General features: G+C 37.5%; 1 protein-coding gene across 1 annotated transcript in view; it reads right to left on the bottom strand.

Annotated features, from left to right (window-relative positions):
- Positions 1-226: 226 nt before the first annotated feature.
- The window catches only part of LOC149159579 (uncharacterized), a 157,098-nt gene continuing 139,370 nt past the window's right edge, over positions 227-17,954 (bottom strand). Inside the window, exon 4 of the mRNA XM_089434346.1 lies at positions 227-307. Coding sequence (XP_089290472.1) covers positions 227-307 — 81 coding nt within the window. The remainder of the gene's footprint in view (positions 308-17,954) is intronic.

Raw genomic sequence — 17,954 nt, 5'->3', positions numbered from 1 at the left:
GACTCAAATGCCCATAATCATGTCCAGTACATCTAATGCCCCAGCTCAGGATGAGCGGCTAAGTATGCAACCACTGCTTTGGCCACACACCTAAGAGTGCGAACCCAGTCTCGTGGCATGCCAACCACATGACGTTGCATATCTATAAGAAGATCCTATACGGCCTCCATCGGTACTCGGTGAGTTAGTCTCACCAAGTGCCGCTGAACAGTGTGTAGAAGTCGCTCTATGTCTGCAACTGCCTCTTCGGCCCCTCGATCGCGATGTCCATGCCGTGGGAACCCATCTCGTCACACCGACCCAATATCTGGAACATGATCATCATATTAGTCATTTGAATCCTATCAAAAATACTTTTCAAAATTCATTATTATATTTGAAAAATTACAAAAAAAAATTAAAATCAAAAATATTTTTTACCTATGTCGCCCCATGCTACGGTTGGTGGTAATGCTAGATCAGGATCTCCTCGGAAATCCAACCCAGCATAAGGGTGGTCATCCACAGCGATGATCTGCTGCTCCCACTAGGAGATGAAGTCATCATCGAATGCAGTCTGTGGGATGTCCCCACCTCCTAGAAGTTTCATCAAGTCAGCCCACCTGCCCATTCGTGGATCTTGTGGGGTGTTGATCGAAACTGGTACTCTAGGATGAAGTGCTGGGATGCTCTCAAAGAAGAAAGAGCACAAGATAGTTCCATACCCAAAGTTTTTGGTCTGTCCCTTCTTGATAGAAGTATGGTGGCTCTTTAGGTTAGCAATAATAGGAGTACACCAATCAAAGACGGTGGTGAGGCAGTCTACCGCCAAGCTCATGGCTAGCCGTGATGCTTGGTGCAAAGAAGCTGATCCGTTCACTCTAGCTATGGTGAACATGATTATTCTCAAAGATAAACTCTCCACATGTTTGATTGGAATTTGACTTCCAACCTTTTCAGGATGACTCGGGCAATAGATATGTACGTAGTCCTCGATAGAGAGACTGCCTCGTGACCTGCCCATGGAATGTACTACCTCTCCCCTCCGAGAAAGGCCAGTGATGAAATAAATATCTTCAACCTCTATCCTAAGCGGCATCTGATCAATCATAAACGCGTCATCCTTGATACTCCAGTAGTGAATGAGCATGTCAAGCAGGCGGGTGTTTGCTTTCATATTTGGCATTTTAAATAACTTTAGCAAACCACATCCTCGTAAGGCATCCAAAGCATTGGGATTGTTCATAACTTCATCATCCACTAAGGTATGCTTTCTTTCTCTCCAAGTGACTAGCATCCTGAAGTAAAAATGAATTTAGACTATTAGATTTTTTGTTTGAAGTTTTTGCAGCGTATATGTGGGTCCATTTTACACACAGTCGCGTGTAGGGCCTGCGTATATGCAGGTTTAAGGTATCCAACCCACGTATATGCCACGACAAATTTTTTGACAATAATTCAACGGTAAAACTTAAATTAAAATTTCTAAAACCAATCACAATTGAATGCAAGATAAGTTTAAGGGTTACCTGGTTATTTTGGTACAATTCGAACGATTGGTTTTGGCGAATGGAAACACTTGCTCCTTTTGCTCCACTTCTTTGGTCTTAAACCAAATGGTGATAATGGTGAGTCAAAAAACTATTTTATAAGCTTTCAAAATGCAAATTTTTTTCAAATCTTGATTTTATTTTGTCTCATGTAACTTTTAACTTGGGAGCTTGGAATGTCAAGAATGGTTTAATTTTCAGGACATTTTGGACGCTTTTTCAATAGTTTCGAGATGATTCCATGATTGTTGACCCGTCATGGCAGGTATCATTTTTCACTGGCATATAGGTTAGGGAAGCCATTTTTTCTGTTGCATTATGCATACTAGCCTCCATTTGCTGATACACTTGCCATAGGGTCGATCCCATCGTGTTATGGTTCGTAAACCATCTTCACTCGCCGATTTTTAATCATGACATGATGGTAGAGCCATCCTTTTCATGGGCATCATAGTTAGCACCTCACTGATATTTGTTGCCCATGCTGCTTCGATATGAGTAGGCTTGGGAGTCCTCTATAGTCCCGCCATGACTTACGCGCTGAAGACTCATTCCTCTTCACTTCTCTTCTTCATTCTGGCCTTATACCCTATAGGCTCCTTTGTGTTGAGTTGTACTATTGAATTGCATTTTGACCATTTGCACCTTTTGGCCTTGAGTCAGCTTCACTTGGACTCGTGTTTAAGCCAACTTTTGACCATGATGACTACAAAATCAAACTTGCATGCCCTTGACTTCTGCAGCTTGACACACCTTGACCCATGGAAGAAACACGCTTTTGAGTGTCTTTGACCAGTTTTCACCTCCCTGCATTGAGCATAGGAATGTTCCAATCCCAAGAACTAGATCATCTGTTTCACCGAAACTCATTCTTTCCACTGTACTATAGCATTATTTTATTCTTTTTCCAGCTTAAAGAAAAAGACAAAAAAATCATATATTCCAAAAAAGAGTGGGAACAGGACAATATTTCCACTTATTGTTGGCAGCTAGAGTCAGTCGTGTCACCCTTGAAAAAATCACTCAAAACAAAGTCTCCTCCATGTGGTCAGGATTTAGTTTGACTTAGGTATGCCTTAAACTTGTTATTGAGTCAGTTCTCCCCTGATTGGTTATCTCTTCCAATCATATGTAGGGTTCGTTCATGCCTCCTACATGGCAAACTTATACAGAGTCATCATATGCTGCCACATAGTCACATTGAGTCGTGCTTTTGTTCAAGGGAAGTTAGCCTGAGTCGGCCTCTCTGCGGTGTCTCTTGACTCATTTTTCAGTCAGCCATCCCTGGTTGTCAGTATCTTGTCTATCATCACATCAGTTATATTGGTCCGTTACTCGTGCTGGTTTGAGAAGGTCCCCATTGACTTCTTACTGGTAGGTCTTGTCCTTATCGACGACAGCATCTTGCTCTGAGGACAGGCCTAGAGCCGCACCCTGGCCCTATTTTCATTATTGATAGGTCACCTTGTGCTAAGCATTGATCAATATCATGGGTCTTTGACTGAGTGGTTTCCCTTGTGTTCGACATCAGCTTACATTATCACACATTGGGATTCATGTATTACCTTGGTTTCCATTTGACCCTATGGGTGGATACCTCGCCTCTATGTCAGATTTCATTATTGGTTGGTTCAGAGGTTTTCTTTCATGCGCTAGCCACATCTTGTGTACGTTGGAAACGTGCTTCGATCAGGTTACTACATTTTTTTTCGTCCGATTCCTTCCAAATTATTGGCCTACGAGTTACACTTGCGCTAGATTGATGAAGGATGCCTTAATGCCTTCCTTCTAGCGAATCTTTCCCTATCGACTATGACTCATTGCTTTGGGGAAAAGATCTAGAGTCCATTTGGCAGTACCTTGGGGTTTGCAGTCATTAGTGGCAGATCCTTTGCTATCAATAGTGGGAAATAATCATTTTCTCCTGATTGATAGATTCTTACAGGTGTTCGACTCCAGCTCATCTATTCACACTTGTTAGATTGTACTAGGTACCTTGATGCTCATTATCATTATTGGTGAGTAGTCTCGCGTTTGTTAACGGTATACATCAATAACCGGTAATCAAACGATTTCTCACATGGTCGACTTCAGATCATTTATTTCCATGGTGTAGAAATGTACCACGGTGGTCAGTGAAGACCTTAGGTTGCATTAGCATTCATTGGTTCACTTGACAGTTGCTCCTATTACTACTATTTGATACCACTCCACCTTATATGTTGCAGTCATTCATGGTGACATTCTATATGTTGGCACCTGAGTTTGCAGTGTAGTACCATCTTACTCCATCATGTTCATTTGGTACTTTTGGGATCAATCTTTGATATCAGTGATCCACTTCATCCTTCAACATCATTGAAATTATAATATGTGATATTCAGACATGTACTTATTCGATCGTGATTAGATGACCCATTATGTATTTTCCAATGCTTTATACTTGTATACTTAGTGGATCCACTTGTACTTGATATGCAGACATGCTTTACTTTCTCTGAGCATGGGTATGCCCACCTCAGACAATGTTTCTTTCTGATCTCCTTTTGTGGCTTGGTAGGCTAAACTCTGGTGAAGTCCTTCTCAGTTTTTGACAAGTTTCCTTTCCATGCACTTACATAATATATTTCGGCCATCATGTACCCCTTCTGACCTCATATATTAGGGGGCATCTGTTATAGCTCCAAATCTCACTCTTGATGTTTGTGATGCTGCACTCATGGCCTAGGGCAACCCCTCCTTCCAGACCTGGTCCAAATACTTAAAAAACAGTGTTTTACTCCCTATACGCGACATTGCCCTGAGCTAAACACATGTGTACGTGGGTTTATGTATACCCAACCCACATATATGCCTTAAAACACTTAAAAAATTAAATCTCCTTAATTTTGGGCAGAGATCGCGGGTTTTACCTGTTGATTACCTATTAGTGCCCATGGCCCAACTGTTCCCAACGAATTCCCAACTAAAAAACTACTTTGGGAGAAGTATAAAAAGGCTTCAATGGGAAGGCCTAAGGGAGGAGAGAATAGAGAGAAAAATCACTCTGTTGAGATTATCCCAGATCAGGTTTGAAGATCCTTGTGCTTCCAACACTTCCCCCATTACAAGAAACCGTTGTTTCCTTGAGTTATGATGTCTTTCCATTTGTTGAGATATCCTTGAGTGAGTTATGGAAGGAGCTTGTTGAAGGCTTGAGATTGGACGAATCCGGAGGACGGTTCCACTTGGATCCTACAAAAGGAAGACTCAGGTGAAATCATTCCTTTCTGTACTTTACTTATCTATAATAAAAGAAACACTTGTCTTGTTCCTGATATGAATCTTCTTCATGTTTATGATATCAATGTTATGGTTTACAAATGAATGATTATTTCAATTGCATAACTAACTTTCAATATGCTATGAAGTTGATTTCTTTATGATGTTTAGTCCATATACTGTTGTACTTTCTTGAATTGATTATTTTGCAGGTTGAAGGAGAAAAAGGAACTCCAAGAGGGTTTGGACCCTAGCTGGATCTTCCCAAATGAAGGACCCCCAGGTGCACCTCTCTTCGCGTAGTTTTTTTATATTAGCATCATGGCTGTGTGGAATGCTTGTTTTTCTTTATAGATAACCCCCGCTCTACTAGGGTATTAACCCAAGACCCTAGGGGATATTCTCCCTTTACAATAACAGGAATACCAATCAATTAGAATGAAAAGGTAACCATTTCCATAATTTTTGGATAGGTAAACATGCATAATGTAGCTTCAAGACTCCATGTCCTACTGAAGTTAAATATTTACCAATATATGCTCCAACAAAATATAAGTAGTAACTTCATGAAAACATATTGTTAAAATTGAATAATATATTGCATTTTATAACTTAAAATGTTTAACAAAACCACTACTTTCATGCCCATATCATTGAGATATCATAGTATCATAAAGTGGTTTCTATATAATCCCAACTCCCACACCTTATCTAAAGGTGTATAATGTAGAGTTTGATGCAATGTATAGTTTGACAATAATTTTTTCCTTCTTCTCTCTCTCTCTCTATGTAAACAATGATATGAGAAGCAACTTTGAAATGAAAAATTCCCCCCCACCATAAGAAGGCAATATCACCCAAGAAGTAGAAACACTAGACAAAATAGAAAATATAGGAGGTAGGCACCAAGGAACAAAGGATGCAAACAAGATGGTCAAAATTAATCCAAACAGTAAAAGTATGCTCTTAGAGGAATGAAAATCTCAGAACAAAATCATCAATGTCGTTGTTAAAGGCATAAAATAAGGGGTTGGTGCAAGGTTTTTAGTGTAACACCCACACATCTATATGAACTTTGTAAATTTTTTTGGCATGACTGAGAATCTCAGTGCAATATTTAATTACTAACAGAGCTTCAACATTAAGTAAACAATTAATTAAACGTAAATAATGGTGGTTATATTAGCATATGATGGATTATGATGCCTTATGAATATTGTAATTATATTTAACCACAATTTAATTTCTTTATAGTTAATTAAACTTAATTGTAAAATAGATATAATTTAATTACATAATGAATAGTTGGTGCTAAAATTAAGGCTATTGATTACAATAAAATCTATTATAATCCATCGTCAATTATGAAAATTCTAAATTATATACAGGATGTTTATGCGTGTACTAACATGGGAATGCATAAACATCAATGTTTCCTTTTTTTTATGTATAATAAGAGGAGAAAATGCGGTTTAAGATCTGAGAAACCCCCATACCACTGCCTTAAACATTTAAAAGTAATTATTAAAATTAAATTAACCTACACCATCTCTTGGAAAACGTCTCCTTGGGCTAGGATATGATAATTTCTTAGGGAAGGCCTGTGAAGAGCCAACTAAAAGTGACTCTTTTCTTCTTAAGGAGTATCTGGGAAAGCAAAGGGGACAAGAAGGATATAACTCTCCTTCAAACAATTTGATGCGATTGTTATTACATTAGGAAAAATTGGTGCACAAAAGGAGACTAGATTAAGGAATCAAGTGTTTATTGAGAACTGAGAAAAATCGATGCCTGCGACAATAGATAAGTTACCGTGTTGTCTCTGAACTAATAAACCACCTGCATGGGTGTTTACTGGGGTTGATAAAACACATATACATCATGCTTTCCCCGGTTGATAAACCACCTGCAAATATTCCTTTACTCCTCTTTTGACTGGGAAACTTTCCACTTGAAGAAATTAGATGCTTGGACCATGAACCTATCACAGGAGTGGTAGGTCATAGAGTGTTGGATTTTGAGTAGCCATGGTCAGTATTTTCATATGAAAAAGAAATTAAATAAATATATAATTGATTTTTCCTCGAAAATTTCATAAGTTGGCTCCATCAAATGATAGGTTAGTTGGGCCCTTAGAGGCACCCATTCAAACCACTATGATGATTATCATATGTGATGATTGCTCCTCATTTGGGCAATTTGTTTTTGCATCAATAATATTTGTTTCTGCGAGCTAGAGAAGGGAAGAGGAGAAAGAAATATGTGGAAAGTGTGGGGGCTTGTTTCTTGATATTGTTCTGGTTAATTATCATGATTATCATTCTGTTTCTGGATATTTTTATGGACATTGGATTCTCTCTCATAAGGAAAGCAATTTTGGGCTTTCCCCTTTATGTGTTTTTCCCTGGCCTTAGGCCTAATTATTTGTGTTTCTTGTTCATTGTCTCATTATGGATTTTACTGCTCATATCATGTTTGTTAGTTGTGATATTATTCTATGCAAGCTTGATGATGCTATGAATTATAAATAAACAGTGACAAAAACAATCATTAGAAGTAGTTACTTCTTGAAGAAAATATTTTTCTAGTTGTGCCCTAGAAAAATAACATGGTATCAGAGTCAAGGTTTGTTAGGAAATTGAAGACAATACCTATCTATGCCTCCACTCTATGTTCAATCCAAAGCATCTAAATAATTTATGGAAGAACAAGTTTCTTCTATTAATCTGAATTTGTATATCTTCTATGGCTCATCAAAGGATTGTTATGAGCCTATCCAAAATTTCTAGGATGAATGTTGAAGTCTATAGAAGTACGAGTTTAATATCAATAATATATATATATATATATATATATATATATATATATATATATATATATATATATATATATATATATATATATATATATATATATATATATATATATATATATATGTATGTATATGTATATTTGTGATAACTCTTATTTGCCAAAAAAAAATGTAGCCTCCCTATAGTATGGAAAAATGTGAATATGATGATTTATTTGGGCATAATTCTCCCTGGAAACTATGTGCCTGATCTCCTTGGATGTAGTTTGCATTCCTAAGGAAATTACTCAAACTATGAAACTATATAAATTTGAAAATATTAAGGCATCTGGTCTATGTGTTTATCCTATAATGATAATGTGAATCTGAGCTTTGTGAGCTTGACTGTGATGTTATCCAAACTAGTAATAATGTGATTTGAAGGATATGGCTAGTCCGAGTTCTGTGGTGACTTGTTGCTAAGGTCGAAATCTTTGTGAACCATCTTTGTAAATAGAGGCCAAAACTCTGTGAGTCACATTTATATTTTTTGTGGCTCGATGTTGTTCACAATATCCTCTATGGCTCATTCTGTGACTCATTCTATGCATTTGTGTGATGTTTTTCCATGGTATCTTGCTCTATGTTTCTTTGTAGTGACTATAATTTATTATAATGAAAAGTTCGCTTGATCACTGTAATGTAATGTGACCTATCTCTATTGATGCATATTTGTAACGCAAAGTGACTTATTCTCTATTATATGAAACGAGAAGACTATGATCTCTTTAATATGAAGAAGACCTTATACTCTATTTATGTGAAGTTACTCTTATTCTCCGAGATGCCGAGACATAAATTTTGTGAAGAAAAAATAAGTCTAGTCTAATGCAAAGTTAATTTCTCCACTATCTCTCTATTGATGCAAAGAAGATTGAGACCTTAATCCCTATTTGATGCGGGGAAAAGCTGGCAAGTGACCCTTTTCTTATGTTAGTGATAAGAAATGATGACTGTAACCTTGATGGCAATAAGAAATCTCTATCCATAACAAAAGATATGATCTCTCTATGTAAGTTTGTTCAATAAATGTACCTTATATATATTATTATTGAAATCTAGAGAAGTTGACTTTATGCATATGGTAATGATATGATCTATGCTCTTAGTATTGTATCATATCTCTGTAAGTAGAGGTTTATCTCTCACCATAATTTATTTAAGTACATAAAATGAATTTTGTGAAAGAAAATACATGGGAAGAGGTCATGCAGATTAGAAATTTTTTGCTAATGGTCAAATGTTTTTCTAAATCTCCACTTCTTGATAAGAATGGTTTCTTAGGTTGTAAATCCTATCATGGCTAAAAGGACTAAAGAAATAATCACGAGGCTCATGATCTCTGTGCTTGTTTGCTAACCCTAGTTAGAAATGATGGCATGATGTGAGATGGCAATGGCATTATACACATATGCTAAGAATATGAAGGTTTATAAACTTGAAATGTCATTAGGGTTTGATGTTATAACCATATCTATTCAAATTACAAACCCTAGCTATTAACCCTACCTCGATATAAAGGGTTGAAAACATATTGGTCTTATGAATTGATTTCTAAAAGATCTGATATCATGATGTTGAGACTGATTTGCAAGTTGGATTCTAAAAGGACTCAAGACCAAGAGGGAGCTGTCTGGATCCTAAAAGATAAGTATCTTGTGTTTCTTTTGTTATTTCAATTTATACTAACATTTGATGGTATATGATTTGTAAAACCCTGGATTGGGTTTGGAGAAGAAAATATAAGTCTAATGTACCTAACCCTAATTCCTTGTTGATGATATTGAGTGCTCCCTAATGATATGGATAATATGAGCCTCTTTAAGATCTATCCTTCTCCATGAAGTTGAATCTTTAATGATGACATGGACAAGTTTCTCCCCTTTATATTATGGACCATTATGTCTGATTAATAGAAGAAACCCTAACACTTTAATGTTGATATATAATTCTTGATGATATATTTCCTGTTACTAATGATGTCAACTCATTGTTGTTGTTAATATAGACTCTTTCGTGTCATGGACGATGTGGATTATTATGATAATATTGATATATGAATCCCAATTGACAATGATGTATGACTCATTGATGATGTGGATGATGTGATTGGACTCCTTGATGCTTACTCTTTGATAATGATGATGATGATTTAAACTTCTTGATCATATGGATTCTTTTGATGGTGAACTAGAAAAGTTCAAATCGTTGATGATATGTGCAATATTGGCTCCTTGATAATTCTCATGAAGATGGTTCCCTGATGGTGATATAGATTCCTTGTTGACATGAACAAGATTGGATTCCTTGATGATGTGGTTTGACTCCTTGTAGACATAGATTCCTTTGATGATGATTATGTGGAGTGGTTTGATGATGAATCTTGGATGGCATGAACAAATTTATCTTCTTTGATGATATGGATTGTTCCCCCTGTGATTGGCCTCCATGGTCTTGCTGATGTGGACAACATTGATTGGTTGCAAGAAGGTTTAGATTAAGAAGCAATTGACACACTCTTAAGAGATAAGTACTTTATTATTTGTTTCTATTATTGTTTCATTATGAGTCTCTTGTCTTTGTATATCTTGTTTGGTCGTATTTGTTCTTCCATGGCCTCCTAGTGAGGATTGCAGGTACATATTGAAGATTGCCAAGGTGTGGCAACCATTGAAAATGGATGGAAGAATAAAGTGACAAGATGACTCATGATTGGATGAGCTCTGGATTTAGAGGGAGCAGACAAGATCAGCCTGATGAAGCATGTTTTGACCCGTGAAGTTCAATATGAAGATGGCTTGAAGTCCTGAAGGAAGATGTTGATCTACTGAAGATGAGTTCGTGAACTCCTCTGCCATGTGTTGATGATATGTTTCTGACAAAGGCTGAGAACCTCTTTAGTGTAAGAGGGAGATGATCAAAAGTATTGCATGAGCATGATAAAATACTTGTTGAAAATGTGGCATGATGAACTAGGAGTCCATGGATACTTTCTTAAGAAGTTGCAAGACTCCACTGCTAATGTGTTGATTTGGCTAGTTAAGCTAAGAAAGAGCCTGATAGGTTGTTGGTGTTTTCTTCTATACAAAGCTCTAGTTAAAGCTAGATGAATAGTTGGATTTTGCTACTGAAACAAGTGTTGAAATAGACCATGGCTACTTTTCTGCTTTTGAGTATGCTAATGATTATGTAAGAAGCCTGGAATTGCTGAGGATCCCTTTGAGAGGGAGAATTGATTTGATAGCATCATCGGTTTACTGTAAGACCTATGTGGTCAAGAATTTGGTTTTGAGGCCTACAGTCATGAAGTACAAATTTCATCTCTCTCAAAGAGGAGATTGATGGTGTATTTTTTTCATCTCTCCTTGAGAGGAGATTGGTGGTGTACTCTTTTCATCTCTCCCTTTGTGAGACTTGTGGTATGGCTAGGGAGATTGACGGTGTGTTGTTTTTATCTCTCCCTTTGTAAGACTCGATGTATGGCCAGGGAGATTAATGGTGTCATCCCTATTGAAGAATCAAGGGCAATGATGTATATTAGGATTATTCACTGCTTGATAACAATTTGTGATGCACTATTACAATTATCTTATCATGATCTTATTCTTCTTATTATAGTGTGTGTTTCATCAAAATGTTATCAAAATAAAAAAGACAAGAACACAAATGTTGGCTCTCTTCCAAGGCAGAACCTCTCTCTCTTAGAGAGGAAAACCCTTCAGTAAGTTTCTCTTATTGAAGCTTCTTATTTAATAATGCCAAACCCTAGACCCTTGACTAGGATGTCCTCCAAGCACAAGTCAAGTCCTTCCTCTTTTCTGCACTATGTTCCCCAACACATAGTCTTCCTTCTTCCGGCACTTTTCTCCCCAGCACTTCGTCCTCTTTCTTTGCTTCTTGTCTAGAGATAGACCTTATGTGAGATTCTTGATGAGATATGTTTCTTCTTCTCTTAGAGATGTTCTATACTTAAGGAGACACCCTTCTCTTGATTCAATGAGATACTTTTTGAGATATGTCTTCACATTGAAGTGATTGTACAACAACCCTAATTTTTCCATGTGTGGTTCCCTTGGAGAATAAGGATATTTTTATCTTCGATAGAGAGAGGGACTTGTTCACTTGACATGAGAGGCCTTGTAGGCCTAGTAACTAGCCCAAACGCCAACGAAACTTGAAATGTGATACTATTGTTGTTGTACCTGCAATATATCCTCCTTCTCTTCGCACGTATGATTATTTCTAGCACTAGAAACAATCCTCTACCTTTGCTGAACTTCCTCCTTCCTTCACTACACTTTTGGGGACCCTTTAGACTTGCTTCTCCTTCATTTTCTCATCTTATCTCTTTGCTAATTTCAGAGCTTGCTTTGTTGACTTTATGAGGGAGTGGACAACCTCTATATATATAATATTGTCCCTCCTCTAGGCCGACATTAGGCCGACATTCTGTCTTTAGGCCGACTTGACCATATCTTCATTATTTTCATCGTTTTTCTTCTTTTGGAGGATGTTGCTACATGGAGAGGACTTGCACTTGTCTTGGAGGTATTCCTTTGACCTTATACATAGTGTAACATTCCCTCTAAGGGTCTTACATAAATACATTAACCTTTTGACTTCCTAGAAGCACTTAAACATGTGCTTTACCTACTTCAATGAGAAAGAAACTCATTGAGAAATAATATAAAAATAATTTCTCTTTTCTTGAATAAATACAAATGTCAAAATTACATTTATGAAGACTGAACCTAGTTACACTTTCTTCAAAAATTCCTTCCTTGAATGTTCCGTGAGAATTATGATTTGGTTGAGAAGGATGAGTCATCTCTATGAGAGATGGATTATGATAAGTATGGCCTTGTGAACAATGGTGATTGATTTTATACTATCAAATTTCCTTATGTTGAGATTGATAGATAGAGAGAGAGAGAATGAAAAGTACCTCCTTGGCTAAGAGGGAGTGTTGGAATTTGAGTATCCATGGTTAGTATTTTCATATGAAAAAGAAATTAAATAAATCCAAAATTGGTTTTGCCTCCAAAATTTCACAAGCTGGCTTCATCAAATGAAAGGTCATTTGGCTCCCATTCAACCCCCTATGATGACTATAGATATGTTACAATTGCTTCTCATTTGGGAAATTCATTTTTTCATCAATAATCTTTGTTTCTACAAGCTAGAGAAGGGAAGAGGAGGACAAAATATGTGGAAAGTGTGGAGACTTGTTTTCTTGATATTATTCTGGTCAATTATCATGATTATCATTCTATTTGTAGATATTTTGATGGACATTGGATTCTCTCTCATAAGGAAAGAAGTTTTGAGTTTCCCCTTTGTGGGGTCTAATTTAGCCTTAGGCCTAATTATTTGTGTCTCTTGTTTATTGTCTCACTAATGATTTTACTGCTCATTTCATGTTTGTTAGTTGTAATTTTATTATGTGTAACTGATTGATGATGCTATTAATTATGAATAAATATTGACCAAACTAATCATTAGAAATAGTTACATGTTGAAGAAAATATTGTTCTAGTTAGGCCCAAGAAAAAAAACACAGAGCATATTTGTGGATGACAAAGGTTAGGAGGTTAACATGCTCTTCTCTAATTGCTAATAGGGGTCAACGTACTAGATAATTCATCTCATATTTATATGTGAATTTCACAATTTCAGTAAAAAAGGGGAAATTACGCATAGAACAATATGGATTGTAGAATGTATCTTCATTAATTTTCCACACTGAACTGCTATAACCAGCTCTTGTTACCATCCTCACCTGCCTATATGATTCAATCATGAAATATGCATTTAATCATAAGGCCCACTACACTGTATATTTGATGAGCTATATATATCTATATATATATATTGTAGAGAAACCTGGAGATTCACAAGCTCATGTAATCTAGTAAAACAAGAGACAAGAATCTACTTCTACTCTTTACAACAGAAGCCCATAAACATCGAGCAAACAATAATCAATAGAGGAAGAGAATCAAAGGCACATAAGACAATAAATATCTGAGGAAAGCCACAACTCAAAACCCCAGTATATGTTATGTATTAATCTGGAAAATCAAGATGAAATTACAATGCTTGTTCTCTCTAGAACAATCATAGCACTCACCAAATTCAATCTCCAACTCATAAGCAAGCTCTAGGCCAAAGCTTAGCCAATTCACAAGCTCTCCAAGTCTCTATTCCAATGTGTAATTCCTATGAAGGATAGCTTGTATTTAAATGGAAATAAATCCTCTAAAAATAGCGCAATCCCTCAAGGATCAGTTCCTGAATGCAAGCACTATCAGTGCAACTCAGAAAATATGAAACAAATAGTACATTGTCCCTGCACTCTAGTCTCAACTGGGTCTTTCTCAGAATTAACATGCATGAGTTTCTGATGGTGGAACCTTCAATTAACTAGAGTAGCACTAATTAGGTCACTAGTGTCCCAACTGACTGTTTACTCACTATTAGTTCCTAAAACTGATTGGAACTAATTTAACTGGACTTAACTCAATAAATTGAGTTAACTAGTTACAACTCATTCATAATTCATCCTTAAATCCTATAATTTTGGGAGAACATATACATGTCTTCTAAAAGACTTCCAATTCGAATTTCCTATTTTAATTAAGTTAATGAAAATTAATTAATTATTTTCAAATTGCTATGAGAAAATAATTCTATTTTAATTCACAGTTTAATTCAAGGACAAATTAAATTGGAATTTCTTATTGCCATTTCTAAACACTCCCTCTCAATAAGAAAGGGATTATCCACTACCCCAAAGCTGTCTCCGTGAAACTCAAATTTACATCTTGGTAATGCCTTTGTCAAGATGTCAACATCTTACTCCTCCGTGGGAATGTAATCTAACAACATGATCCACCTCAATACGCAATCTCTTAGATGATGATACCAGATATCTATATGCTTGGATTGATCATGAAAAATTGGATTTTCATAGAGTTAGATACAACTCTAATTATCACAATAAATCATTGTCAGATCCATCTGATGACTAAACAAACCAACCAAGATCTTCCTCATCCAGATAACCTCACATGCTTCTTGACTTGTATCCATGTACTCTACCTCTGCCAAACTGAGTGCAACTGATCTCTGTTTCCTGTTGTACCAAGAAACTATAGCTAACCCAATACTAAAGATCCCTCTTGATGTGCTTTTCCTGTGAGATGGACTCCCCAACCAATCTACAGTGGTGAAGCCTTGAAACTTCACTCCCTCTATTCATCTGTACCACAACCCAAAATGAATAGTGCCTTTGAGGTATATCAATACATGCCTTGTCGCCTTCCAACACAACTTGGTAGGCCTAACCATCGCTTGACTAAGCTAGTTAACTTCATAACACATATCTGGTCATGTTTTCACCAAGTACATGAGTGAACCCACATGCTGCCTATAAACAGTAGCTTCCACTACTTCTCCTGAAGTAGCATCCTCCTTCCTCCAGTTATTAGCTAGAGGAGTCTCCATGGGTTTGTTGCTCTCCATACATAATCTTCTAAGTATCTCATTGGCATACTTGCCTTGAGAAACAAACAACTCCCCATCTCCCTGCCATACCTCCATGCCAAGAAATTAATGCATGAGCCCCATGTCCTTCATCTCAAACTCTCTTGCAATATCCTCCTTGCAATGTTTGATGAGCTTCTCATCACGTCTCAGTACGAGATCATCTACATAATGTACAATAATCAAAATCTTACCTCCCACCACTATGTGATATAGGTTCGCATCTGCTTCACTTTTCGTGAAGCCCAACCCAGTGAAGTAGCTATCTATCCTAGTGTACCAAGCACAGGGTGCTTTCTTCAGCCCATACAATGCTCTCTTGAGTCGGAACACATGTGAATCATGGTCCAAGGTTTCAAAACCTTTGGGATGCTCTATGTACACCTCTTCCTCAATCATGCCATTGAGGAAGGCACTCTTTACATCCATCTGATGGATACTGCAATCCATCTATGCTAATAGTGCCAAAATAGATATGATTGACGAGTACTTTGCAACAGGAGCAAAGGTCTCATCATAGTCAATCCCCTCTACTTGTGAAAAGACACAGGCCACAAATCTAGTCTTATGCTTCTCCACACTACCATCTACTACTTTCTTTACCTTGTAAATCCAACGGGAGCTCACAACTTGTCCTACGGTCTCTGGACCACATCCAAAACACTGTTTCAAACTATGGAGTCATACTCCTCCACCACCGCATCAACCCAAACTGGCTACTACACTACTTCCTAAGAGAAAGATGGCTCTACCACAACACATGCACCTATAAGTGCCATGTATCCAGTGTACCTCTCTGGTGACCTCCCCTGTCTGCGTTGAGAAGAGGGTGCTCCCACATTCTCCCGTGCATCATCCAACAATCTGTCAGCCTTTCTAGAAGAATTTGCCTGAGTGGATGTCTCCATTCCCGAAACCTCTGCATGTGGCTGCTCCACATAAATCTGAGGCTCCTTAACCTTAGGAACTAAAAGTTCCTCCTCATGTAGCTCAAGCTCCCTCTCAAGGGATACTCGCAGGGCCTTCTCCTCATCAAACTTGACATCCTCGCGAACCACTGTCATCCGACTGGTTTGCATGTACACCTGATAGTTGTGGGGAGTATCTATGTACCCCACAAACATCCCCAACTCTGTTGTTGGCTCAAGCTTCTTCCGTGCAACTTTGTTCACATGGAAATAAACTGATGACCCAAAAATCCTAAAGGACCAACATCTGACCTCTTATCAGAATAAGCTTCCTCTGGTGTTTTACTCTCAAGTATCCGACGTGGACTACAATGATGAACATAAACTGCTATGCTGCATGCCTTAGCCCACAAGTGTATTTGTAGGCCCTGATCATGAAAAATTGCCCTTGCTGCCCCTACTATGCTCCTGTTCTTTCTCTCAGCAACCCCATTCTGTTGAGGGTTATGAGGTGCTGTCAACTCTCGTTTAATCCCTTCCACTGCACAGAATTTCTTAAACTCATTGGAGACATATTATCCACCATTATCACTTTGTAGAGCTTTAACCTTCTTGCCCACCTCTTTCTTGACCAATGCTTTGAATTCACAAAACTTTGTGAATGTATGATCATTTATCTGCATGAAAAATACCCAGTATTTACGAGAATAGTCATCTACAAATATAACATAATACCTGTGTTTGGTGGTGTATACTGTTGAGAATGGTCCACACACATCTAAATGGACTCTCTCTAGAATAGACTATGCTCGACTGTCTCTATCTCCAAAGGAAGACTTAGTGTATTTTCCCAAAGTACAACCCTTGCATGTATCAACTTGCTCAAGCGTACCTTTGCGAAGATCAACAAAAATTTTCTGCAATATCTTTAAAGCCCCATGATGCAAATGGTCCAATTGCCTGTGCCACAACTCTTCAACATCTTAGCTCAATATCTTTTCTGCTTTTGAACTTAAAGCAACACAATCCTCTACCTCTATCTTATAGAGATTTTGAACTTGAATCCCTATCTTCTTTACTTGACCTGTGGCTATGTGTCGAAGGAATGCCTTTCCTTTCGAAAATATCACATCATAACCTCTATCCTCAAGCATGGCAATGGATACCAAGTTCTTCATTAGTCTGGGTACATGCATAACATTCTTCAAGGTGAGTGGAGCTGCATGCTCCCTCTGAAAAGTAATAGTGCCCATACCAGTAACACTATACTTACTGTCATCACCCATCTCAATATGCATCTTGAGATCTTTCTCCTCTAGTTCACTGAATAACTCTTTGTCACTAGTCATGTGGAAAGAAGCTCCACTGTCTAAGTACCAGACACTTCCCATCATTGAAGACACCATGCATGCAATGAGGGAAAAGTCCAATTTGAATTGGGAGGCCAAAGCCTCACCCGCCGCTCCTCCTAAGGACTTCTCCTTGGACTTATTTAATGGACAATTTGTAGCAAAGTGACCCATCTTGTGACAATGAAAGAATTTATCTTTTTTCATGTCCTTCTTCTTAGCTCCATGATAAAAATCTGATTTGGAACGAGAAATTTTACCTTTCCCCTTCCTTGCCTTAATTGCGAAGGCACAGTTCTCTTCATCATCAATATTTGATGAAGAGCCATTGTTGGTGTTCCTCTTGATCTCATTCTGCATCAAATATGACCATAGTCGTTCCCAATCTAGAAGCTTCTCCCAACCATTGACAGAGTTCTAATAATTATTCCAACTCTTTAGGAGTCCAAAAAGAGCAAGGCTCACCATATCCTCATTGGTAACTGTGATTCCAACACTTCCAAGTTCATCC

This window comes from Pinus tabuliformis, chromosome 5_2 (genome assembly GCF_031772625.1).
Source record: "Pinus tabuliformis cultivar Carrire ecotype Pingquan chromosome 5_2, CPIR1, whole genome shotgun sequence".
NCBI classification, from domain to species: Eukaryota; Viridiplantae; Streptophyta; class Pinopsida; order Pinales; family Pinaceae; genus Pinus; species Pinus tabuliformis.
The sequence above is the reverse complement of the archived record's forward strand: the minus strand, read 5'-3'. Positions and strand labels throughout refer to the sequence as shown.